Consider the following 25,602-nt stretch of genomic DNA (forward strand, 5'->3'; position numbering starts at 1 on the left):
GCTTAGGTACTATAATCTTTATTAGCTTTATACTTTTGTTTACGGAAAAACTTATGAGATGTTCTATTTTTTTAACCAACGAAACCCCAAATTCATTAAAATATACGGTTCTTTCTTTTACATGAAAAAATTCATAGAGTAAAGTACTATTAATTTCTTCTAAACGCTATGATGTACAAGCTTAAATTCCTGATACATATTTTTATCAATGCAACACAACACAACACAACACAACACACGTTTTTGTTTTTTATGTAAAGTTTCAAATGCTATCAACACCATCAAGGCTTTATTTTTCTTACATAAGGTTACATATGTAATGCTTTGATTTCGTTGGTCACATATGTAATGCTTTATTTAGAGCACCCACAACAGGGTGCAATGCTTTAGGATTGGATGAGCTGGCAAGAGAGACGGACAAGGAGTCAAGGATGAACTCACTTTATTGTTGTGGGAGTAAAGTTTGTATAGTTGGGTTTGTTTTTTGCGTACTAGGAGCAAGCAAGGGGTGGTGAACCCATTATTATATCTTTAATAATGTTTAAAGGGTTATTAATACGAAAAAAAGTAAGATTTTTAAGAAAAATTTAGGATCTAACGTAACGTAAATACTATCAAGGTCATTTGTTTAGACGCTATTTGAATCTTTCACATATAATCTTGTTAAATTTTTATGTATAAAAGATATATTGGTTTTTATTAATCCTAACTATCGCCTTTTGGTAGCTGTCGGTCCCAACTAACGAATTGGCTGACGGTCCCAACTTTTAACGTATTTGTTTCCAACGGTTCGCGATTAACAGAACCCTAACGCCGCTAGTTGCAGATCGCCGGAAAAATGTTTTTGACCGGAAAATTGACATTTTTTTTCCGGAAAACTCAACATTTTTGTCCCAAATATCTTTGTAACTTTGTCTCGAACATTTAGGAACCTTTTTAATAGTAAAATCCCCAATTATTGAAGTAAATGGAACCCTAGAACCATCGTCGGAATCGGTTGGTGGTGCTCAAGTGGTGGTGGTTGGTCGGTGGTGAGTCAATTAGTGGTGGTGGTGGTGTTTTCTGGAAAAAGAAAATGTGACTTTTCCAACAAAAACGGGTTTTCGACGACCTGAAACTAACGGTGTTAGGATTCTATTAGTCGTGGACCGTTGGAAACAAATACGCTAAAAATTACAACAATCAGCAGCCAATTCGTTAATTGGGAACAGCGATAAAAAGAGACGACTAGATTTAAAAAAAACAATATCCCTTTATAAAAAGGTTACATAACAAACTAACATTTAGAATCTTTCATATATTACTTTCCACAATAAAAACAATACAGAAACCCTACAAACCCCCACTCCTTTCATCTTTTCTCCACCGTAACGTACAGCTACCAGCACCGCCGCCGCCGCCGTCTCCGATTGACTACCACCGCCGCCGCCGTCTCCACTTGTCCACCTGCTTCTCTACTGACAAAATAACATCTTTACAGGTAATTTCATTTATAGGGTTTCTAATACAATATCCCAAACTAATTATCATCTAATAATAATAATAATAATAATAATAATAATAATAATAATAATAATAATAATAATAATAATAATAATAATAATAATAATAAGTCTACACACCAATTCACAATCTCCAAGTTATCAATTCCTAAAACTAACGGTATCAATGTCACCAATTTCAATTCTATATTCCAATTGACACAGTGCAGAAATGGCGGGTGAAAGAAGGGTACTAACCCTAGGTGGAAAAGGCTTCTCATTATCTTCGTCTTCGCTATTCGAACTCGCCACAGCTTCGCCTCCTCTGGTTCTCAAACTCGATCTTTCCGCTCTTTCGGGTCGAAAACTGGACGCGAAGTCGTCTCCAATTAGGGTTCAGTTATCAGTACCTGAGTTTCTAACTCCTGAGGAAGCTAGGGCTTCCATTGTTTTGCTATTGTACAAGCTATTGCTCGGTGGACCGTCATTGGCCATGACTGCGTCTCAGTTATTGGATGTTGTAAATAGTGAATCGGGAACGGGAACTTTAACGATTGACCTTGACTTTGACCGGAATGAGGATGCTGAGTTGATAAGACAATGCTGGCCGGATACTGTTCTTTACGCGATAACCGCTTTGTTAGATTATACTGCCACGGCGTTGAGTACTGTTGCTGATGCGGTTGCGGCGTTGTCTTGTGAGGCTTTGAAAGCGGATACTTCAACGTTTAATTTGTTTGCGGACTCCGGTGATGGTTTTTCTGATAAAGATAGAGCTGCGGTTGCTAGTGATTTCAAGGTATTGCTTAATGGATCGAAAATGAAAAGTGATTTGCGGTTTGACGAGGTGTTTGATATTCCTGAAGTTCACGGTCGGTTGAGGTCGTTATGCAAGTCAGTCCACTCGTTAACTCGGGTGGAGCTGAATTCTGCTCCTTTAGTACGGCGAGCTGCAGGCAAAAACTTGACCACGCTTTTGTCGTCTTTTGCTTCTGCTCTTCAAGATCTTGGTGAGAGCAGTTGGCTCAGAGCAAAACATGTTGTTGAAGGTTTAACAAAAGACAAATTTCCTAATCTGGTTGATGAATTCAGTGCTGGATGTCCGGATACTGATAATTTGAATTCATCCACTGCATCTTTTCAAAAATTCAAGACGGAGAAAGACTACATACGGGCTTTGCATGAAGTTTATAGCTTATTTGAGGCTGTGAGAAAGATCTTTTCTTGGGAAGCAACGGTTTCTTTCATCTCACTTGAGGGTGGTGAGTTGATACAGCTGCAGAATAATACTAATGGAGGAAGCGTGGTACCCGAGAAGAAAAAGGACAAGAAAAAGAAGGTTATGGGAAAAGGCACAACTTTGTTGATGCAGTTCTTTGCAGCAAGTATTGTAAATGATAGTTCATCTTTCACACAGAAAGTTGCACAGGGTTTTCTTTTGTTGTTGGACATGAAATCTTCCGGATTTGAAACTTTAGTGCAGAAAGTTAAAGATGCTGTTGAAAGTAATGAAAGCAGACGGCTTCCCAAGATTCCCAAGGTAACATTTTGGTTGTTTTATTGTATAAATGTAAATAATTTGTATTTTAATGTATCTTTATGGTATTACAGGGGACTCGTGATTTTGCGAAAGAACAAATGGCTATAAGGGAAAAAGCTTTCTCAATCATTGCTAATGTTTTTAAGAGGCACGGTGCTATGGCACTGGACACCCCTGTGTTTGAATTGAGAGAAACTTTAACAGGAAAATACGGGGAAGATTCAAAGTTGATTTATGATCTGGCGGACCAGGTGACTTATCTGTAAATAAGTGTTTTTAACATATGTTGCTGTACTATGCTTGCTTATTGTGATATTTTCTTTTTAGGGTGGGGAGCTTTGTTCCTTGCGGTATGATTTAACGGTCCCGTTTGCTAGATATGTTGCTATGAATGGTATCACGTCATTCAGACGGTACCAGATTGCAAAAGTGTATAGAAGGGACAACCCATCTAAAGGAAGATACCGTGAGTTTTATCAATGTGATTTTGACATTGCTGGTGATGACAGTAGCGGGGCAGACTTTGAGGTGGTTAAAATTTTGACTGAGTTACTGGATGAGTTAAACATCGGTAAATACGAGGTAAGTTTTCCGTAGACTACGCATGTGCAATTCAACACTTAAGATTCTTGTAAAACGATATTTTATTCTATCTTGATGCTTACATGTTATGCTTTGTTTTTTCAATTGTTTTTACCAATTAAGTATTCTACTTTTGCCTGCAGATAAAGTTGAACCATCGAAAGCTACTGGATGGAATGCTGGAAATATGTGGCGTGCCAGCCCACAAATTTCAAACCGTTTGTTCTAGTATAGACAAACTAGACAAGCAATCATTTGAGCAAATTAAAAACGAATTGGTAGGTAAACTAAGTCTGCAAGCATAGTATCCTATATGAATAAATGGTACAACATTCTTTTTGTTATTAGATTGTAGAGAAGGGATTAAATGCTGAAACAGTGGAGAAAATTGGTAAATATGTGACAAAAAGAGGCCACCCTTTGGAACTATTATCTGAACTTAAAAAAGAAGGAAGTGAATTTGTGGCAAACAATTTGTCAAATCAAGGATTGAATGATTTAGATAAGTTATTCCAAGCTTTGGACAATGCAAGATGTGTGGACAAAGTGGTTCTTGATTTGAGTTTAGCAAGAGGCCTTGATTATTACACTGGTGTCATATATGAAGCTGTTTTCAAAGGGTCTACACAGGTATTTTTGACTTTATTTAACGAGTTCTCAATCTTTATTTTTGACTTTATTATAATGTTTATTGCTTCTCAGGTTGGTTCAATTGCTGCGGGTGGACGTTATGACAATCTTATCGAAATGTTTTGTAAAAAACACGTCGCTGCAATTGGTGTTAGTCTGGGAATAGAACGTGTATTTGCAATAATGGAAGAAAACCAAAAAGAAGGGAATCAGGTATAACAAAAAAACACAGGTCAATCATTAATTAATCTGTTTATTGTGTCGGATGTTGTTTTAAAAACATGTTTGTGTGGTTTTATAGGTTCGAGCCAGTGAGACACAAGTTTTAGTTAGCATATTGGGGGATAATTTATCGTTAGCAGCTAAACTGGTGAGCATGTGCTGGGATGCAAGGCTGAAAGCAGAGTTCATGGTGAATAAAAGGTTGAATAAGCACTTTGACCGAGCCACAGAGTTTGGGATCCCATGGATGGTGATTGTAGGTGACAAAGAAATTAGAGAAGGAATTGTGAAGCTAAAAAATAAGGAGGCTAATGTTGAGAAAGAGGTTCCTACAAGCAGTTTTGTTGATGAGCTTATCAGACTTATGAACAACTAGGTAAGCCATTAAGGACACTGTTTTATATTGGTTGTTTTTATATATTTGCTGAATGGCCAACTTTTTTTCTATTGAACCATGTATTTAGGCACATGTTGCACTTGCTTTGAAAGGAAAGGATTATAATTTAAAGATATGATTGAGTAAGATAGTGACATTCTGATTTCGGTACCGTTTACAAACTTATAGCGTGTTTTGGTTTGAAGGGTTAAGTTGAGTTGTGTTACTCAAAATTTTATTTTCATGAACACATACGCTAAATGCGAATGCTGCAAGGGACTAGTTTTCTACGTTCAACTTTGTGACCAATCTGTTAAATATTTAGCTTGGTAAGATAAAACAAATCAAGAACATGCACAACTAGCACCATAGCTCACAGCACAAGTATTTGATGATGGTAGGAAGTTAATGTTTCATCGTCTTCTGCGTAAACTATAAAAATAGAACCAAAAAATTGCATCAAGCTTTAACTTCTATTTTCGTCAAAGCTGTGATTCATCTCTTTTATCGCAATCTAGAAAACTTTACCTATTTTTCATACCCTACCTAAAAAAACAAACCATGTGAAAGTTGATGAATATTGAACTGTTTATATCTTTATAAATTTATTATCAACTCCAGGATCTCTCTCTTTACAACTTGTTTCCTCTACTTGTATTGTGAAGATGTTATATACACCCAACTTATACTTAAAATGTTACATGTTCACTTTAAATGAGTATTTGATTCAAGACCATTTACCCATATCAAATATATGATTTCATTAACCAAATTTAGCTTATATCAAGTTCATAGATTTGGAGATTTTGGTTCTTGTATTAAGTTAGCTTTCAATCAATCTTAGCATTAATTGAATGTTAACAATGAATTGTCTATAAAATGTATTTTGATTATAGGGAAAACCTCATAAATTTTGACACATGTGTAAAGACATTTTGATTCTATTTTGATACTGAGTGCTAACAATGAATGCTCCATTAAAGAAATTGCATGCTATTTGAAATTGGTGTTTAACTAGGTTAGATCCCGTGTTCTACACGGGTGGAAATTATAATAAAAATAAAAATTATTATATGTAATACGTAAATTCAGTTATTTCATATAATAATTTTTATTTATGACTTTTATTTTATATTCATTTAAATCAAATTATAACTTAAAGTATTAAAATTGAATTACATGTATATATAAAAAAATAAAAGATTTGTTCTGATTTTCATCATTTAATAATTTTTCAAGATTTTAACTATTGTATTGATTTATATAGTCAAACTTTTGTAATTGATTTAAATGAATATAAAATAAAAATAATGAAGAATTTTATATTGAATTGTAAAAGGTTAAATATTAGTCTTTCTAAACTTATATGAATAGCTTAATATAATTTTATAATTGTAATTAAATGAAAAATAATAGATAGAAGATTTTATGCATTTAATGAATTGTTATACATTTTAATGAATGTTAATTAAGAGGAAAATGTATTTAAGAGAATTGCTTATGTGGAATCCAATGTGGACACTCTATAATGGTGCCATGTGAAAAAAATCATCTTACTTTAACAGTATGGTTAGATTTTGATTCAATAAGAAATTGGTATTTAATTGCATGTTATCAGTTTTAAACTTTTAATGTTATAAAAAGATAGAAAGTGAGGAGGTTAAAAGTAACTTGGTTTTAATGCAATGAGTAATAAATCTTATATTTAAAGAAAAATATAATTAATAGGTAAAGATAAGAGGGTAAAATGGATAAATATGAAATTTTAAAGTTCAGAAGACATTATAAGTTTAGGTTGGGTTTATACCATATTTTAAAAGTTTTTATATAAAAATCTACCGTAAAGTTGGTATTTAATTGTAGTTATCATGGCATACAAGGTTTCAATGTGTAATATTAAACTTTAGATAACCCTTATTTTAACGTTTTTTTAATACAAATACACAATCAAACCTTATATGACCCATTTTTTAACTTTTTTTTATACACAATCAGTATGCAATTACCCCTTGGCACCAGTATATGTATATTTGGTAATCTCTATTGACGAGTTATATTTTAGTCGGTCTGAGCTTCAACGGTATATATAACCAAATAACCAATAATGGTATTAAAGTTAAAACAATAGACAACACGGTTTTAAAAACAAATGTCAACGGAAAACTAATTTCAACACAAATTCAAATGATCAAATCACATTTACAACTGGAAGTGTAAATGATCTTCAGCGGTTAAGATTTGCCTCGGCTCAACTGCCATCATTTTCATCAGTCACTCTAGTCATAGCTTGCTGCAACAAAGGTCAACCAGTCAACATAAAAAACTTAAAAAAATAGCTTATTTAGTGACATATTGTACCTTTATGCAAGGCAATGTGTACTGCACATCACTTGCAGATACTTGATGATGAATCACAATCCTAACCCTGCACCATATTTTCTTTCAACTTTATTTACATTAAACTTAACAACTGTAACAAATAACAAGATTAACAGAATGAAACACACCTGGATGAGCTATCTGGCATCAAAAGTATACCATGTTCCTCCATGATTTTACCCAACTTCAGCGCGGTAATATGCGATCCTTTTAATATTTCAAAATAAACCTGACCAAGATCCAATATTGTTAAAATATAATCATGAAGTTACACTTATCATATATTCATATGACTATATTAGCAAGTTGACTGCTTACAATATTTGTCTCCACTGAAGCTATATCCACACGCAGACCCTTGATTTTGTTTAGCCCTTCTGCAAAAAACAAGATTCATAATCACCAATGTTAAGATGTAACCCGACACGAAACATGATACCATGAAAAGAAATTGTAAATTTTTATTCTTTACCAGCTAAAGTCTTGGCATTTTTGTGATCAATCTCAAGCTTTTGAACATTTTCTTGTAAGGCAACAAGAGCAGCAGCACATAAGATGCCAACCTGTCTCATTCCGCCACCTAAGGTTTTCCTCAAAATCCTTGCCTATAGAAACAAAATTTGATATTTTTAACTTAAAAAGAAATGATAATTAAACAAGTTAAAAACTAATGTTTTAAGATACCCTGGCAATGAAGGCTTTTGTCCCAACAATAACACTTCCTACTGGTGCACCGAGCCCTTTCGACAAGCATACCTGCATACAATTAACAAGTAAATCTATATTCTCTCTGTATGATCTTTGAACCTCTTTTAAAAAAGGCGTATAAACCCTACCGAAACCGAATCAGCAGCCTGTACAAGCCGATCAACAGGCACTTTGAGAGCCTGAAATAAATGGATTAAAGATGAGTTTTATTTAAGACTCAAAGCAGATGAGTGTAACATGTGAAAAACTCACAGCAGCCGCATTAAAGATACGAGCACCATCAATATGAAGCTTTAATCCATGCTTTTTAGCAAGCTCCCCAACCCGGTCCGTGTACTCTACTGAAAGACATCGACCACCCGTGCTGCACCATTAACTAATTTCAGTCATACATTTCATCAAACATGTGAACTAGGGGTGTTCATGAAACTGCATAAACCGAACCAAAACAAAAACCGATGGTCTGATTTTATGTTTTGGTATTTTCCATGAAAAAACCTAAAAGAACCAAACCGAATTTATAGATAATCATTTCTTATTTTAAGTAATTTATAAGAATTTAATAACATGTAAACACATATATTTTGGCCCAAATGTATAATAACCGATTAGTTATTAATTAACAAAATGATTTAGGCCCAAATTCATTATTTGGGGTCAAATTTTTTTTCTATCCAAAGTTTAAATCTCAAATAATAAAACCGGAAACCAAACGGCTTTCAAACTGAAAAACCGAATATCAGTTTCTGGTTCGGTTTCAGCCCAACCCGAACCATTCGCACCCCTAAACCATAAGCATCAACAAAACAAACTCAAAACTCATACTTAGCATGCGAATTCTCGAGACAAATAAGTCTAGTTTTCGGATAACAAATCTCAAAATCCGGGTTCCGAATCGCAGCCTCAATCAACTCAACATCCATACTCCCATCATCATTATTCCTTATCGGCCGAGGATGAACACCGCCTATCGTCGAAATCCCACCATTCTCATATATATGAATATGAGAATGATCTCCAAGGATCACTTCACTGCCTCTAATTTCACAATGAACAAGAACACTTATTAAGTTGCCCATGGTCCCAGAAGGAACAAATAGTGCAGCCTCCTTGCCTGTGATCCGGGCCATTTCGGTCTCTAGTTGTCGAGCAGTCGGGTCGTAGATTAAAACGTCGTCGTCCACGTCCGCTTTCGCCATCGCGAGCCTCATTGTTTCGGTTGGTTTCGTTACGGTATCGGACCGGAGATCTATTGTTCTTGTCACCATGGTAGAAAATGAATCTACAAAAAATTTAATTATTTGGGATGCATGGTAAATAAATTTACTAGAAAACATGACAAAATATATCAAACTGAATCAAAGAGAATAATAAACTTACATAAGATAGAATCCAAAATATGGTTTAAGTAGAATTACGTCAGATACTAGAAAATATAAAGGTCAATAGATGGCTCACAAATTAAATGGATACATGTTTATATATTTATATATGTGTACACCCAGTGCATGCAGAGCTGCAGTTAGCACCTTTTTGTGGAACTTTTTATTATATTTAAGGTAAGTACTATTTTGGTCCGTGTGGTTTGATTTATTTAATCGTTTTAGCCGAAAAAGAAATCTTTTGCCGTTTCAATCCCTAACGTTTGAGCTTAGGGGTATTTAAGTCATTTCACACGTAAGGAATATATTTATGTAAAGGGCACACATGGTTTCCAAACTATTATATGGTGTTACTGATTTATATTAATAGTTCTTATGTGTAAGATCATACCTATAGACTTAATATATATGGTTAATGTTGGTGGTGAAATGGTTAGAAAATTCAAACAAAAGTAACTTCTCATCGCGTTGTGATGGGGACGTAAAACCATTAAAAAAAGTAACCTTGAAACATTTATCGAACCCTTGTGTTGATGGGAGAGTTGGACTTGTGCTTTGTGGTGGGATTGTTAAACCGAACAAAAGTAGACATAAAAACGTTCAATCACAACCGTCTATTGTGGCGTGTTAACACGCGAAAAATAGACCGAAACATAAAAGAGAATAATTAAGTCGCCTTATGACTGAAAAGTTGAACGGGAAAGATATACATAAGAACGTTGAACAACGCGTGTTACAGCGTGTTAACTTACAAAATTTAGACTAAAACGCTAAATGCAAATTTTGTAAAAGATGAAAAGTGTTGGAGAACCAAGTTGAAAGTAGAAAAGTGTTTGGGTTAGAAATGAAGCATGCTTTGTGACAAACTTGTAAAATGTGAAATGTGTAGGGACTAAAGATAAAATATGAAAGCTTTAGGATAAAAAGTAAAAAAAGAAAAAATTGAAAAAAAAACCTAATACACAATCTACAAAACTCATGATGCATAAAAAACTTGTAAACTGTATATATATAAATTGAACAGAGGGTATAACGGTCTTTTCAAAATTTAGTTTATGTGAATTATATAGAAATAAAAGTGAATAAATATATACTATTTTAGTACATCATTTATAGAAAATGAGCTGATTAGTAAAAGATGTAAATTAAACGTAATGAAATACTAACCTTAAAGACAAATTTTAAAACTTGATTGTTACTATTTACTAAAATTGTATATTTTACTGTTTTATTCAATGCCATGATTTAAATTTTAAAAAGTATATAAAGAAATAAAATGCATAAAAGTGAGAAGATGCGTGGGCCAACTTCCACCTATGGATGAATCACCAAAGCTCATCACTTGGACCTAACTTGGGATATGATCAACAAATGGGTGATGATCATATCTTCTCCTTGATATAAATCTTTAGGGTAGTTGCTTCTATTAAAATTCGAAAGTCTAGGCTTCAATTTTATCCACATTAATATTTTAAGTAAAGATACAAATTCAAAGTTGGAGTATTAATAGCAATTTGATTTACACGTTCATCTAATACTAGGATAGAGCCCGTGTGAGTTGTTAAAAAGTTAAGCTTAATAATATACATATTAACATATCTTATGGATTCATAAGATATAATTTATTAAAATACATACATTAGTAAGAATAATTTGTATTTGCATTTTAAACGTAATAAAATGGAAGGTTGTGAATTTATATCAATTAAGAAAAGAGAAGACTAACATCAATTAAACCTAGTTGAGTTGGTAAGCCATAAATATTTTAAAAGTAAAGGTACTGAGTTAATTCTCACCAACAACATATTTTTCATTTTATCATTAATGAAGGAAAAATTGTAAAAATTGAAACTTATACACTTGGAGTCTATGTGAAAGGTCTAATTGAATGATATGCGGAAAAATTGTGTTGCTTTAATATATAGGTATAAGATATATATTGTAATGTTTTAACAAATTCAAAGTTGCAATGCTTTTAAAATTCAAAGTTGCAATGTTTTAACAAGCATGAATATATGGATGTTGTAAGAAGCGCCTTTTAGCCCCGAGGGAGACTATTAGACTACTGTTATTTTATATGAATAGTTGTAATCAACATTGCATGGTCAATTAAAAACGTTATTTAAAAAGTTATACAACAAGACCCATATTAAGCTAAACTAGTAGATTTGCTAAATATATCATAAATATTTGAGATTAAAGAACTGTTTGGAAATTATTTTTGACTCATATTTGAAAAAAAAAAAAAGAAGAAAGAAATGCATCAAAGACCAAACTGCTTATTTTTAGATTTCACTTTTGCTATTTCATGAATTTATAGATTCCACTTTATCGATTACAATTATGAGCAACAAAATCCCTTTGAGCTGTTTCTTTTGAAGCTTTTTTTCTTTTTTGAAAAAAAAAAAATACTGTAAAAACAGAATCCATTATTTATATTTATCATGACTCATGATGTAGGTTGTAAACTAGTCAAGTAAAATTCGCCTAAAGTGAAGGTCGGCTTGTTTCAAATTTTATTTTGAAGACTTGTTTATTATTTACCATTTTATTTATGTATATTATATTACGATTGTGGGGGTAGGTGGTGCAAATACGTTATGTATGAAGCTTTGTACATTGGAAAATAAATAATGGTTTCTCACTCCTTCAATACGTGTTCATAAATAAACCTACATTGTGGTCACTCTCTTTAACGCATGACACCACCGTCCTTTGGCTCCAAGACCACCTTGGCCAAGCCACCTCTACTAGATTGATTTCGTGTAGCATAATCATCTTGGCTAAACAGTCTGCAATAACAAATAAACAGATCAAAGGAACCCTGAAATGCTTTTGATAAATTTTCAACCCAAAATGACCTATTTTAACATAAATTAAATAATATTTTTTTATAGTCATATAAGACTATAAATCATAAGTTGAACTAACCTCACTGCATCGTCCAATCACATCCCATAGCAATATCCACCAAACCGGCATCCCCATAATACAAACCGTGCATACTGTCATGAGTAATATCCTGGTTTACAGGAGAACACTCGGCAGCAGGTTTCATAACAGCAGCAAGTTCACATCAGAGTTATTCTTTTCGAATGGAACTGCCAATGATGTCAAGCAAATAATCTAAATAGATTGAACAATGAAAAGAAATATCATTGTTAAATATTTAGATTTTATACAAACACGGCTGCTGTAGCTGGCTCATAGGTATGGGTGGCAATTGTGACCCAATTTCCAGAAAATGGGTTGAATCATTTTGCTAAACAGAATCATTTTTATTTGTGAAGCAACTCACTTTAACCCGATTCCGTTTGGCAAACCAACCCAACCAAATTGATACTTTTTTAAGAACGACCCGGATTGACCCGAATTTATTTTGCTTAGAACCCGTTTTGACCCAAACTAATTTGCTTAGAACCCATTCTGGCTCGAACTCATTCTGGCCCCAACCCGTTCCCATGACCCAAACCGACCTGACCCCTTTGCCAGGCCTAATCATAGGGCATCACTGATGCCGCATCAGTATGCAGTGATTGGTCAGCCTTGTATCTGCATTAAACCATATTAACTTCGGTGGCAAGCCAATCATCCTAAAGAGTAAAGACCAAAGGAAAGGATAGAAAGAGATAAACCACCAGGTAACAACTGGAAAAACTAAACAGGCCACCAGAATCCATTAATTCTACCCGCCACCCCCTTATGTCTCCGACCCAACCCATAGTCACATGATCCATCCTATCTCACCAATGCTACTCACGTTACAATGTTCTCACACCCTTTTCCCTCCCATACCCAACACTAATGCATAAAGTAAATAGAGAAACAGGATTTATGAGCCAAAAGATTTTCATTTCAATCTGATCAATCTTGTAAAGCGAATACGGTATTAATCTTGGCGAATGATGATCTCAAGATTTTGGAAACAGATCTACAAATTATTAGTAGCATATAGTTGAATCATTACAGTACCTCAATAAGATGTTGCAACAACAAACATAATTAAAGGTGTCAACATCAACTGGAACTAGAATCCACCAGACTATACCCTGCTGCCTTTTTAATATTTTGCTTCTTCATTAAACTTCTCACTTCTGTTGCATCATCCCATTGTCCAATATCAACATAAATATTATGCAGCAACACATACGCAGTCGAGCTTTCAGGCTCAAGACGTATTAATGCTTCGGCTGCAACCCGAGCTAACTTAATATTATTATGCACTTTACAAGCACCCAATAACGCACCCCACACTGCCTTATCGGGTTCTATTGGCATCCCTTTAATCACATCCATAGCCTCATCAAGTTGTCCAGCCCGACCCATTATATCCACAAGTATGGCATAATGTTCAACCCTAGGCTCAATACCATAATCATTAACCATAGATTTAAAATGCATACGCGCCCTTCGTCCGCTAAGCCTGTGTTTGCACACGCGTTTAAAACAGATATAAATGTCATATGCGTTGGCTTGATTAATTTCTCCTTCATCACACCAAAAAGTTCCAAGGCCTTATTTGCATATCCATGAGATGCATATCCACCGATCATAGCATTCCATGAAATAACATCTTTACGAGATTTCATCTCCTCAAAGATAGCCCTAGCCTCTGTTATAGCTCCACACCGCGCATACATGGTAATAAGTGAGTTATTTAATGGTACATCCGGATCAACAATCTTTATGACCTGTTGATGTATTTGTATACCGAGTTTAATATTAACAATTTCACTACAAGCACTCAGAACTGAAGACAAAGTGTGTCTATCTGGTTTCTCTCTTTCTAACTGCATCTTGATGAATAACTCTTGCTGTTTTATACTGCTTATTTTTCTCACAAGCAGCAATCACGGAATTCCAAGAAACCCGGTTTCTTTCAGGCATTTTCTCAAAAAATTCTCGAGCTTTTTTCACTTTACCCATCTGGGCATAACCTGAAATCATTGAATTCCATGTATATACATCCGGGTTTTGCATCTTATTAAACAACTTAGAAGCTTCTTCCATGTCAGACACTTCAATGTAACCATTTATCATTGTATTCCATGTACACGTGTCCCGTTCCATCATCTCATCAAATAAAACTCTGGCAGATAAAACATCTTTCGCTTTCACATAGCACATGATCATAGAATTCCACGACACCACGTTTCTTTTAAACCTCACGGGTCTGTTACGATCTTGCAGATACGGTATTTGATCAAAAAGACGTCTAGCATCTTCAACCCTTCCTCTTTGACCGTACCCAGCAATCAAAGTATTATAACCATGAACCATATCTACTCTATCATCATTCTCAAATTCAGTTTCAAGCAGAATCTCTCCGGCTTTATCCAACTCTCCGTTGTGAATAAGACCGGACACAAGCGCACTAACAGACGCAGCATCACGCTCCGGCATTTTCTTAAAAAACCAAACCGCTTTCCCTAAATCACCATTCTGTAAAAACCCGGTAACCATCGCATTCCAAGTAACAACATTCTTAACCGGCGCCTGATCAAATAACCTCAAAGCCTCATCCGTCTGTCCATTCTTCGCGTACCCGCTAATAACCGTGTTCCAGGAAACAAAATCTCGGCACGGCATTGACTCAAACAAGAATTTTCCTTCTTGTGTACACCCGCAACCGACATACCCCGAAATCATAGTGTTCCAAGACACGGTATCTCTTTCAGGCATTTCATCGAACAGTTGGCGTGCCTTTGCTAAATCTTTTCGTCTTACATACCCACTTAAAATTGAGTTCCAGGTTATTGTGTTTGGAGTTGTCAAACAGCATCCTTGCGTCATCCAGTTTACTGTTTCGGATCAAGTGTGTGATTTTGTTGTTCAGTGTGCGGATGTTAGAGGTAATTTGGGGGTTAACTTTTGAATAAGGTCTGGTGTAAGTGTGCAGGTGGGGTGGTAGAATTGTGCGAAAAGTGCACATTAATCTGCTCAATTGGATCATGACTTGGAAACTGAATGACTATTCATGATCAATAAAAGGTCCAACTTGATGGTCATTCAGTGTGGTGTGATCTAACCCAGTCATGTCAATTAAATGAATATTCATTATCAATAATTTTTTTAAGGGATTGATTTTGAAAAATACCTTTTGATTTATTGATGTTTTTAAAAAATTATTAAGTTAAAATGTGTTTGGCAATTACAAAAATTATTTTTATTCTAGTTTTCTGAAAAAATTAAAAAATAGTTTTTTAAAAGTCTAAAATCCTGACTTTTTAAAATGGTTTTTAAAAAAGTCAATAAGTATTTTTCAACCTTATTCCCAAACATGCTCTTATTTATGATCTTATATGTATTACTTTTCATAATATGACAAAATAATGTATTATCATTTCAAACTATCATATAAATTACCATTATTATCTTTTAGCGTGTTGCTCTCGAATATATCCACTCATTTTGCCATCTTTGGTGATCGATCTCATTATTAACATGAATATCATTAACATTTTTATAGTCGGCCCCGTTTTTAACATGACAATCAATATGATTTGCTCAATTATGTCCAAGATCATTACATTTAAAATCTTACTACCATATTAAAGCAAAATAATATGGACACATGGCATCTTTCTAAAGTGCCCACATATGATAACACATAAGATATTTTCAAAATTAAACCATATTAAAATCTATTAAATTAATTTGCTACATATATATATTTTTTTTAATTCCTAAATAAATTTTTATTAATTCTCATGTAATTTGATTTCCAGAAATAAAAAAACGTTTAATGTTTATTTATTTATCACGTCTTTTAAACTAACTTTAAATACTTTATTTCAAGATATTATTATTATAAAGATTTTTTGATTTGCGTAAAACAACTAATATATGCCTAAACTATAAAAAGTCTTTTTTCGAGTGTATGCACATCTAAACACCCAGAATTTGTCTTATGTGACAATTTAGTTAAACTTGGCTTAACTCTTTATTTATTTTACCATTTTAAAACCTTAAAGTTATTCTTTCGTACCATTGAATAATTAATATGGGAAAAACCGTATATGTTGTGTACAATGAGATATTTGGAGGTTTTATGAACAATTTTTGTATTTAATCTTTTTTCAAATTTATATATTAACTATATTATTAAAGCAAGATGATTTTTTTATATGGTATCATTCTATAACCTCCACATAGGATGACACACATATGTCATGTAAGCGATTTCCTATTTTAGCAAGCCAATCACTTATGTTATGTTTGGAAATCTCAACAAATAAGTTGTAGAAATATTCTAGATGCATTAATAAATTTCGTTAAATATTCTATTAGTATGTTATAAGTTAACATTTGATTATGTTTAAATATAATGATCTTAGCATTTCTCTTAATCACACGGGTCACTATCCAATGTTGTATTTAAAGAGGTTTTTAGAGATTTATGAATTGCAAAATTTTGTTTATCATTGTTTATATCTTTTTAATTCATAAGTTATGTTATTATGTATATTATTAAATTTAACATTTTTGTTGTACTTTTTAAACCACCCGTGTATCACACGGACTCTATCGTAGTGATCAATATATAATCACATTCACCTCAGGGAATAGAGTACGGTCCAATAATCTCATGGCTTATACTATTTTCTCATATATAATATGTGTATGAAGTTAACTCAAACCTTTTATACTCTTTTAATTGTATCACTACTTCGGGAGTATATTTGATGTGTATCAAATGGAAAACTATTACATTTTTTCCCTCGTAATTAATCTTCTATTCACATAATAAGTGAGAATTCGTTACAGGACCAATTCATGTAAGACGATCAGTTTTAAATCACACAACCTTCAATTGATAATTTTATTAATCCCCGCCCCCACTTCTTCCAACGGAAACTACTGCCTCCCAGACTCCACCGACCATACTACCCGCTCCGGCCACCATCGCGGCCTCCGTTGCCCAACCTTTGAGACTTTGGCTTTGAAATCGTCAGTGTATTGACAAACCGGCGATTCAATTCGCACCCAAATCGACCCAATCGTTCTTTGTCTGATCTTTTCTTCAAAGTTAGTGTCGTGGTGGTTGTCGGGAATAGTATCGGAGAAGAACAATGAGGTTGGCTGGGTAGGGAAGAAAATGGACATTACTAATTTTGTCTTTTGATCCTCACGTTGTTGCTGCTGCTACCGCCGTTATTGTTATCATTATTATTGTTGTTGTTGTTGTTGTGATTAAAAGGATTTAGGCATAAATGGATTTAAAAAAATAAATAAATAAAAAAGTGACTAAATAGACTAAAATACTCCCTGACTTAACATTAAAAACTGATAGAGTTAACGAGTTAGATGTAATTGGCAAAAAACAAGAAATCCTGATGATCTAGTTGAGAAAAAAAAAACACTTTTTGAATGAAAGTCGCATAATTGGTCAAACCTCAGGTCGATTTTGACACTTTACTCGTAAATATCGGTAGATATAGCTAGACCAGACTTTGACGACAAAACCCTAATCCATCACACCTGACTTTGACTTCCCTGCTGCCGGTAATCTCACAGGTAGAATTTGTGTATTTAAGACGCCTGGTAGTTAATATCTTTTCCCCAATGAACACCGTCAAATAATGTTTCTATATATTATTCTTTCAGTTTTTATTTCCGTTTTGTAGACGATGGATCGGATTTCGCAGCTTCCTGGAGATACTGTTAATCACATACTCTCGTTTCTTAGTACTCCGAAAGAGCTTGTTCGAATGAGTGTGCTGTCTAAGACCTGGGCTCGCCTTACCGCTTCTTTCCGGATTCTAGTTTTCAATATCCATGAGTTTAGGTCTCGAGAAAGTTTTTTTAAGTATGTCGAGGATACCACGTCTAGATTTGCCGTCATAACTTAACTGGAAGCAGACTCCATCTCGTTACAACTATCAACGAGCATGTGAAATTAGATATTGTTAACAGCTGCCTTGAATCACTTCTTAAGAATGGCGTGGAGAGTTTGCTGGTTGATATTATTAGCATGGCAAATATCCCAAAGCACCGTTTGCCTAGCATACTCTTATCTGTTTCCGTGTTAAAATCTTTGTCCTTAATTCGCTGTGAGCTGCCTTCTACCTTTATGCGTGAAGCTCTCAAGTTTAAGTCTTTGATTTTTTTGGAACTCTGGTACGTTCATATAGACGACGAAGTGATCAAATATCTCACAACTAGTTTGCCCTCTTCTACGAACATTTCTTTTTTATCAAGTGTAATGGTTTCAGCAACTTTTGTGCTTACGGGCATCAAAATCTTAGATATGTTCGGATTGACTATGACTCTCCACTTGAGAGAATAGATATTGAAGCGCCAAATCTATCTAAACTTGTAATAGTAGATTGTAATGAAATAGGGGAACCGCAAATGAACGTGGCTTCATGCGAGAAACTAAGAACGGTGACTTACTATGGGCATCTCTTACCAAACTCGAATGGTTTTAACAACTACCTATCCAACTTCCCATTCGTTGAAGATTTTAGTTTGTTTCCTTCAAGGGAAAGCAACAACCTGAAGTTGTCAAGTCATTCTTTGAGGAGATTGATAGTACACTTATATTGTGATTTGAAAGATATTGAGCTCAATACCCCTAATTTAGATTTATTTGTTTACACTTGTAGTCTCTATTATATGTTTAAGGAAAGGCATTTAACCCATTTGAAAGCATATATGGAATGTGATCTCGATGAATTAGTAGATGCTCTTTGGTTCCACGAGTTGAGGCTATTATTGGGCAAGAAAAATGGATTTAAAGTTATGAATTTGTATATTAACACCACTGAGTCTCAGGTTCGTTTCCTTGATCAAATCGTTCATGTATAATTTTGTTGTGAACAATTATATAAAATAATCAGGTTTCGGGTCTGGTTAGGGCTTGTTTTATATAATTTACTATAAAACGATTACAATAAAGTGGCAGGCAAACGTGCAACAGGCTTGTTTTAGTTTGACTAAACAAACTCTTATGCTACCGAACAAGTTTTATCAAGAAAGTGTTTTTTTCAAGCATGTACATGGATTTTTAGTGTTGTCAAAAAGTTTAAAAGAACAAAAGTCAAATATCCGTTGGTAACCAATTTTGTGATTCAGTGCCAAAAAGAGAAAATCAGCAAATGGGTCATTAAGATCGTGATGGTTTCACATAACTTACATCAGTGATTGAAGATGGGTTTAAGCAAAATCTTAAGTAATTTGTTCTCAAAGTCTATAGTATAAAAAAGTTTATTCCCTATACGCCTTAAGCGCGCCTATCGCATTTGATAACTATGATTCTAGGTTTGAAAGCCCATTATCTGTTTCTATGGTTCAATATATAGTCAATTTTGTAGGTCCTCTAGATGGATCTAAAGACTTGACTCGGATCAATCCGTGTTGTCGGTTAGCGGAAATCACCGACAACACTCGGATCTCGGATCTTAGTTTTGTTATTCTAAAAGAGAGAAAAAGGAGAAGTAGGTGAGAGAAACTTTATTTCCAAAGGGTTTTTCTTGATGAAAGAGTTGGTGTGGAGAAATGGGTAGGTGACCTTTTATAGGGTCCCCATTTCTCCAAAACTTACAAAATAAACGTACAAACTAAGTGTACCGAGTACGTACTACACCGACTAAAAGCAAACTAAAACGACAAAACAATATAGAATATTGGCCCTACAATCTCCCTCTAGGATTGAGTATGTCGAGGAACCTTCGTCAAGTTCTTTGCTTCGTCTTTATTTCTTGAAACTTAGTACTCGTCTTGATCCAGGATCTTGAACCAGATTGGATCTTGAACAGTTCTTTATTTTCCAGTCTTATAGACTTGAACTTCAATCTTATTTTCTGGGAATGATCGGCAACAGCAAATTTTAGAAACATCAAATGCGGGAGGCTCGACATCTAATTTTCTCTTGTTGACTTTCTTGAGCCGGCTGGTTTCATTCCTTGTCTTCAGACACAATCAGTTCATCTTTAGGTTCAACCACCAACTTTCACGTTGTCGTCTTCTTTTAAGCGCTTCAGCATCTGCAACTCCAAGCAGACTTGATCTTGATCTACCTGCCCATCTACACCTGCACAAAACTTAGAATGAATAAGATTCGTTCACAGACCCTCTCAAGGGTCAAAGAAGAATTTTCCTTTTCAAAACAAGCTCTTGGTTTGAAGTATTTGCAGAATAACCTGAAATTTTATTTTCAATCTCTCAACTTGTAAATGATTTGTTTAAGTCCCAGGTTTCCAACAAACATTGCATGAACGACCTTGACAACAAAATACATGATTTTGAATAAAACAAGGTTTAATAAAATATGTACGAACATAATAAAAACTTAAAATCTTTTTGGCATTTTCATATATTTTAATATTACGAAAATATATACATAATATTTTGAAGTTGAAACAAAAAATAAAACAAAAATAAGATAGATCACAACATGGAATTACATTATCTTTTAACGTTCTAGATCACACTTCTATTTGGACATTATTATGCCAAGAACCCAAAGTCGATTGTAGATATAATTTGTCCACTTTAAACTTAACAAGTATTTTGATGTCAACATGATACGTTAAGGTACAGTTAGGCACAATGCTTGTGTGGTCCCCATTTAATCCGACAAATTACAGACTCCATCATACCTCGGGCTTAATTTGCTTTCACATGTCACCTCAACTTGACTTAAACCTTTCTTAGTTGATCACAGTAATGTTATTAACACACTTGACACTTTGACTTTGTGTACTTGAAACTTTGTACACTTAACTCGATCTAGAAAGATTAAAATAAAGCAGAAGTTCAGGCCATAACAATCAGGTTGGATAATACCATATTATCTCGTAGAGAAAGTCCAAGGCTTGAACAAAAGAAAGAAAATCAAACAAAGCAGAAGATTAAGGACCTTAACAATCAGGTCGGATAATACCATATTATCGCGCAGGAGAAAGTCTAAGGCTTGAATTAAAATAAATGAAGAAATAACACAGAAGTTAAAATTCATAGAACTGACCCTTTTTCTGACTCTTTTTCTTGATTTTTCTTTTTCTTTTCTGACTCTTTTGTTTTTCTTTTTCTTGCTTTTCTTGACGCTTTACTTGACTCTTTTCTTGACTCAATAAAAATTAAAAATGACACTGATTTTTCATAAGACAACTGTGATAAGGTAAAGAGAGGCTTGGGTATGACATGTTTAATTGCATTTTAGCCTTCATTAATATGACTTTAGTTGGAGTCGGCAACCGCTTCATAACGTGTAACCACTAGCATAGGCAGATATTTAAGTTTATATCACTATGACACTTACTCATTTGTCAAGCCTATCTACACATCAAGCAATGATCTTGTTGGCTTTTGATCTACTCTTTTCATGTGCTAGAATCGTTAGAGATAATTTCTTATCATTTTCCAATTGTCAGATCAATTTCTCAAAATTTTAAAAATTTTAAATATCCGACTCCCTCTAAGCAGGAGCTCCCTCTATACGGGACAATTCCTTTTAGATTTTCTTAAAAGTAATATAAAATCTTTTTGGTAAATCAAATGATTTGTTTTTACTTTTCTTAAGATGAATTGAAAATCTTTTTGGTGAGTTAAACTTAACTCATTTTCTCCCTCTAAAATTGTGACATATTTGAAAAATATTTACAATTTTATATACAAAAAGATAGATAGTTTGTTTTAATCAAAATTGATCATGCCGATCTATTCGACCCGAAATTCAAATCGAGCATGATCGATGGTTTTAGTGAAAAGGTCAGCAAAGTTGTTGTCAGATGGACTATCTTAAGCATGCATTATCACATTGTATGACAAAGTTGAAGAGATTCAAACCGAGATCCAACAGCTGATGCTGGATCCATCACTTGAGAGAAATAGTTGGACGAGGTTAGTTGAGAAACGCTTGAAAAGTTGTTGTTGAACAATTTAAACAAGGCTTCCCTTCCTTGAAGTTTGTCCTCCCATGTCGCTTATGAAAGACTTGAACACGCCATCGAATGGTTTAGCATCAAATAGCTAGGGTTCGTATCCCATTATATGCCGGGTGCAATCACTATCTAAGTACCTAATACTATTGATAGTCCTCCTTGATTGACCCTGCATGCACTAAGCGTTCAAATAGACATGGGTTCCGAGGATACTTTTGTCCCGGGAAAGTCAACCGTAAATCAACCAAACTTGATTTTATTTCCTGAAAACCATTTATTTCTTGTTGGAGCCTCACTTGATGAAGAGCGGTCCTTAGGAATCCAAGTAAAAACTTGTTTCTTGGTTTTGACAATTTTGGACTTTTCTTTTCTTGTTTTTGAAATTGTTTTTGGTGAATCCTCAGGCTTTACAGTCTTAGGATCCTTTTTGATTTTATCCTTCTTGGTTTTCCAAAAAGGTTTCTTTTTGCGTTTTACTTTATTAACCTTGGATCTCACATCCATTTCACTGGGTTCACTATCAGCTTGATCAGTCCTTGAATCAGGGCTACTAAAAGCTTCTTTTGGGGACTGACTAAGCCGCCTTTGAATATCAAGCTGTTGCTTGAACCAATGCTTGCAATGTCTTGCAGGGTGAGAAGAGTGACCACACACAAAACAACACTTTCTCCTGGGAGTGCCAAAGAACTCATCTGAACTATAATGTGGTTGGTGTGGTGGGAAAGGTGATCCTTGGAAAGAAACATGATTATAAAACACATTTGTGTAATATGGATCAACAAAATTTTGTTGATAATGACCATAGTAGTTGTTATCATAGAAGTTGTATGGCTGAGGATTTCTAAATTAATTGGTTGTTTGAGAAAATGATCGTTTATTTGGTGGAATATATTTACAAGAAGTACTTTTCTTTTCATTTTCAAAAACTTTGCTTTTACTTGAATTATCCTCAGTCTCACAACTTGATGATGAACAACTTGATATGTTCACCTCAACAGGCCTACTTTCGTTGACACATTTTTCAACAAAAGTTTCATCACAAACGGTTTTATAATCACAACTCGTGTCCGTTTCTACTGACCCACTTTCTTCTACACAACCAGCTTCAAAAGATACATTGATGTTAGATTTATCAGATGATTGAACTGGAGCAACAGTTTGTGGTACTGCAGGAACAAATTTCACAGGTTTTGGTATTCTACCAACCCCATATGACATTTCTTCCTCGGGAGAAGTATTATAGCTAAAGTGGGGCAAACTAGTGTAGTTATCATTAAAAGGTGATGGTACGGCAGTGTAATCATACCCCAGCCTCGCTTTCACTTTAATACTTCTCTGGGCTCCAATAAGATCATCCAATTTCTCAGATGATGCTTTAAATCTTTCAACTTGTTTTTCTTTTTCCCTTTTATCAGAAGCATCAAGTTTCAACTTTTTAATTTCATCTTTTAAATAATTAATTATGTTTTTATAATATATAACGTCATGCTCCTTTTGAAAAATTTTAAGTTTAAGATTTGCCACATCATCACGATGAGTTTCAATCTTCTCAACGTAAATCTTGTCAGCCTTTACATATTCAGCATTTAACTCACGAAGTTTTGCATTTTCTTTCAAAACTTCATTCTGATGGTATCTATAATATGTGACCTTGTTAATGCAAGCTTGAGAACCTAAATTGTTGTATACCTCATCAGCATTTGATGTGTCGGGAATGATAGGATATGCACAACTGCTTTCACCTGCAGCACTTGTCCCAACTTTATTACTTTTCCCAACTTTATTTTCTTTGGACTGATTGTTCATTTGAAGCTTATCTTCCATTATTTCAAAAGACTTGATGGTAGAAGCCAACTCTAAGAGTGTCATGGTATACAGGTTTGTGGTTCTTTTGATGGTAACCACATTGATGTTCCATGTGTAAGGTAGTGAATTCAACAACTTCATATTGATCTCAAACAAACCAATGATGATACCGACACTACTCATTTTGGTGATGAGTGACTCAAATCTGTTGATGAGAGATGCAACCGATTCTCCTTTAATGTGTGTAAACATGTCGAATTCTCCTTTTAACATTTTTCGGCTTTCTCCCATATCCAGATTTCCTCCAAGTTTAGGTTCGTAAGACATTTTTTTTAACTCGATAGATTTTTTTTAAGGAAAGAGAAAAAAAATTTAAGTTTTTTTGCTACAGTGCCGAGTCGCTACAGTGTTTTGCATGAGTTGCTACAGTACCGAGTTGCTACAGTGTTCCGCATGCTACAGTGTTTCGCATGAGTTGCTACAGTCCGAGTTGCTATAGTGCATGCGAAATTTCTTTTTCGCATGAGTTGCTACAGTACCCCCCCCCCCCCCCCCGTGCGAAATGCTACAGTACCTCGGAAGTGACTGTTACAGTACCCGATGCGATTTTTTTTTTGAGAATATAACACCCAAACTTCCAAAAAGTCAAAAAGACTTTAGTCTAAAAATCAATAAATCGGCCTAGATCCGAGTTTTTAAGCCGAATCTGAGCTCGGACACAAAAACTTAAAACACTAAAAACTTAGATTTGGTGATTCTTGTGTATTTCCAAGGTGTAAGGGACTCCAAAAGAGATGAGTAACACGAAATCAACCTCAAATCCAACAAAAACTAAGATCAAAACCCGAAAAGTTTGACCCGAAAACTACAAAAAGTCGAGCCGAAAGCTCTGATACCACTTGTAGGTCCTCTAGATGGATCTAAAGACTTGACTCGGATCAATCCGTGTTGTCGGTTAGCGGAAATCACCGACAACACTCGGATCTCGGATCTTAGTTTTGTTATTCTAAAAGAGAGAAAAAGGAGAAGTAGGTGAGAGAAACTTTATTTCTAAAGGGTTTTTCTTGAAGTGAAAGAGTTGGTGTGGAGAAATGGGCAGGTGACCTTTTATAGTGTCTCCATTTCTTCAAAACTTACAAAATAAACGTACAAACTAAACGTACCGAGTACGTACTAAACCGACTAAAAGCAAACTAAAACGACATATACAATCCTAAAAACAATATAGAATATCGGCCCTACAAATTTACATACTGATTTTAACACCGAGTTACAATCAAGCAAAGTTGTATTCCAATTGTCTTGCAGGTCTACGACTTAGAGGGACTGAAAGAGATTGAGTTGCCACCTTATGAACTCGAGCATGTTGAGCTAGAACTAGACTACCATGATATAGCTTTTGTGGACGCTGTACTTTGGTGTTGCCGTCAACTTTAATATCATCCTCTCCTTTAACTGATTTTGGACAGCAAAGTGATCTTGTCATGGTAAAAGTTATATTTAACAAAGATTATAAGTTATTTCACTTTCATTGCACTTCGACGTTGTTTAGGATTTGTTCTACGCTGCAATTAAGTATATCTACCATTTCTTTTTCATGTTTGTTTAT

General features: G+C 34.4%; 2 protein-coding genes and 1 pseudogene across 3 annotated transcripts; 1 reads left to right on the forward strand and 2 right to left on the reverse strand.

The window, feature by feature from the left end:
* The first annotated feature begins 1,436 nt into the window (after positions 1–1,436).
* LOC143550813 (histidine--tRNA ligase, cytoplasmic-like) lies at positions 1,437–5,000 on the forward strand. 2 transcript variants are annotated; one of them, XM_077041463.1, is made up of 8 exons: positions 1,437–1,480; positions 1,712–3,021; positions 3,093–3,272; positions 3,349–3,603; positions 3,747–3,881; positions 3,952–4,233; positions 4,306–4,446; positions 4,535–5,000. In XM_077041463.1, the coding sequence occupies exons 2-8, from the start codon at positions 1,714–1,716 to the stop codon at positions 4,829–4,831; spliced, it is 2,598 nt and encodes an 865-aa protein (XP_076897578.1). In that variant the 5' UTR covers positions 1,437–1,480; positions 1,712–1,713; the 3' UTR covers positions 4,832–5,000. The 2 variants fall into 2 exon arrangements, with proteins under 2 accessions (XP_076897578.1, XP_076897542.1); XM_077041427.1 differs by having other exon boundaries at positions 1,441–1,480; positions 1,707–3,021.
* A 1,944-nt stretch (positions 5,001–6,944) lies between these two features.
* On the reverse strand, positions 6,945–9,188 carry LOC143634172 (low-specificity L-threonine aldolase 1-like). The gene is made up of 9 exons (XM_077102358.1): positions 8,744–9,188; positions 8,171–8,282; positions 8,047–8,097; positions 7,895–7,966; positions 7,683–7,815; positions 7,529–7,587; positions 7,339–7,439; positions 7,190–7,256; positions 6,945–7,121 (listed from the first exon to the last, which is right to left on the reverse strand). The coding sequence occupies exons 1-9, from the start codon at positions 9,184–9,186 to the stop codon at positions 7,080–7,082; spliced, it is 1,080 nt and encodes a 359-aa protein (XP_076958473.1). The 5' UTR covers positions 9,187–9,188; the 3' UTR covers positions 6,945–7,079.
* A 4,087-nt stretch (positions 9,189–13,275) lies between these two features.
* LOC143634267 (pentatricopeptide repeat-containing protein At1g62260, mitochondrial-like) lies at positions 13,276–15,253 on the reverse strand (annotated as a pseudogene).
* Between the last annotated feature and the right edge of the window lie 10,349 nt (positions 15,254–25,602).

Source organism: Bidens hawaiensis, unplaced genomic scaffold (assembly GCF_021521415.1).
Source record: "Bidens hawaiensis isolate Kalapana, Puna unplaced genomic scaffold, B.hawaiensis_p1.1 tig00000055_1, whole genome shotgun sequence".
In the NCBI taxonomy this organism is placed as follows: domain Eukaryota; kingdom Viridiplantae; phylum Streptophyta; class Magnoliopsida; order Asterales; family Asteraceae; genus Bidens; species Bidens hawaiensis.

Excerpts from the sequence above, each read along its gene's own strand:
- LOC143550813 (XM_077041463.1), top strand. The coding sequence starts at position 1,714 with ATGGCGGGTGAAAGAAGGGTACTAACCCTAGGTGGAAAAGGCTTCTCA. Across the intron at positions 3,273-3,348 it reads TTTATGATCTGGCGGACCAG|GGTGGGGAGCTTTGTTCCTT; the intron begins GTGACTTATCTG and ends TTTTCTTTTTAG. Across the intron at positions 3,882-3,951 it reads AGCAAATTAAAAACGAATTG|ATTGTAGAGAAGGGATTAAA; the intron begins GTAGGTAAACTA and ends TTTTGTTATTAG.
- LOC143634172 (XM_077102358.1), bottom strand. The coding sequence starts at position 9,186 with ATGGTGACAAGAACAATAGATCTCCGGTCCGATACCGTAACGAAACCA. Across the intron at positions 8,098-8,170 it reads GTATCTTTAATGCGGCTGCT|GCTCTCAAAGTGCCTGTTGA; the intron begins GTGAGTTTTTCA and ends CATTTATTTCAG. Across the intron at positions 7,440-7,528 it reads CTTCAGTGGAGACAAATATT|GTTTATTTTGAAATATTAAA; the intron begins GTAAGCAGTCAA and ends GATCTTGGTCAG.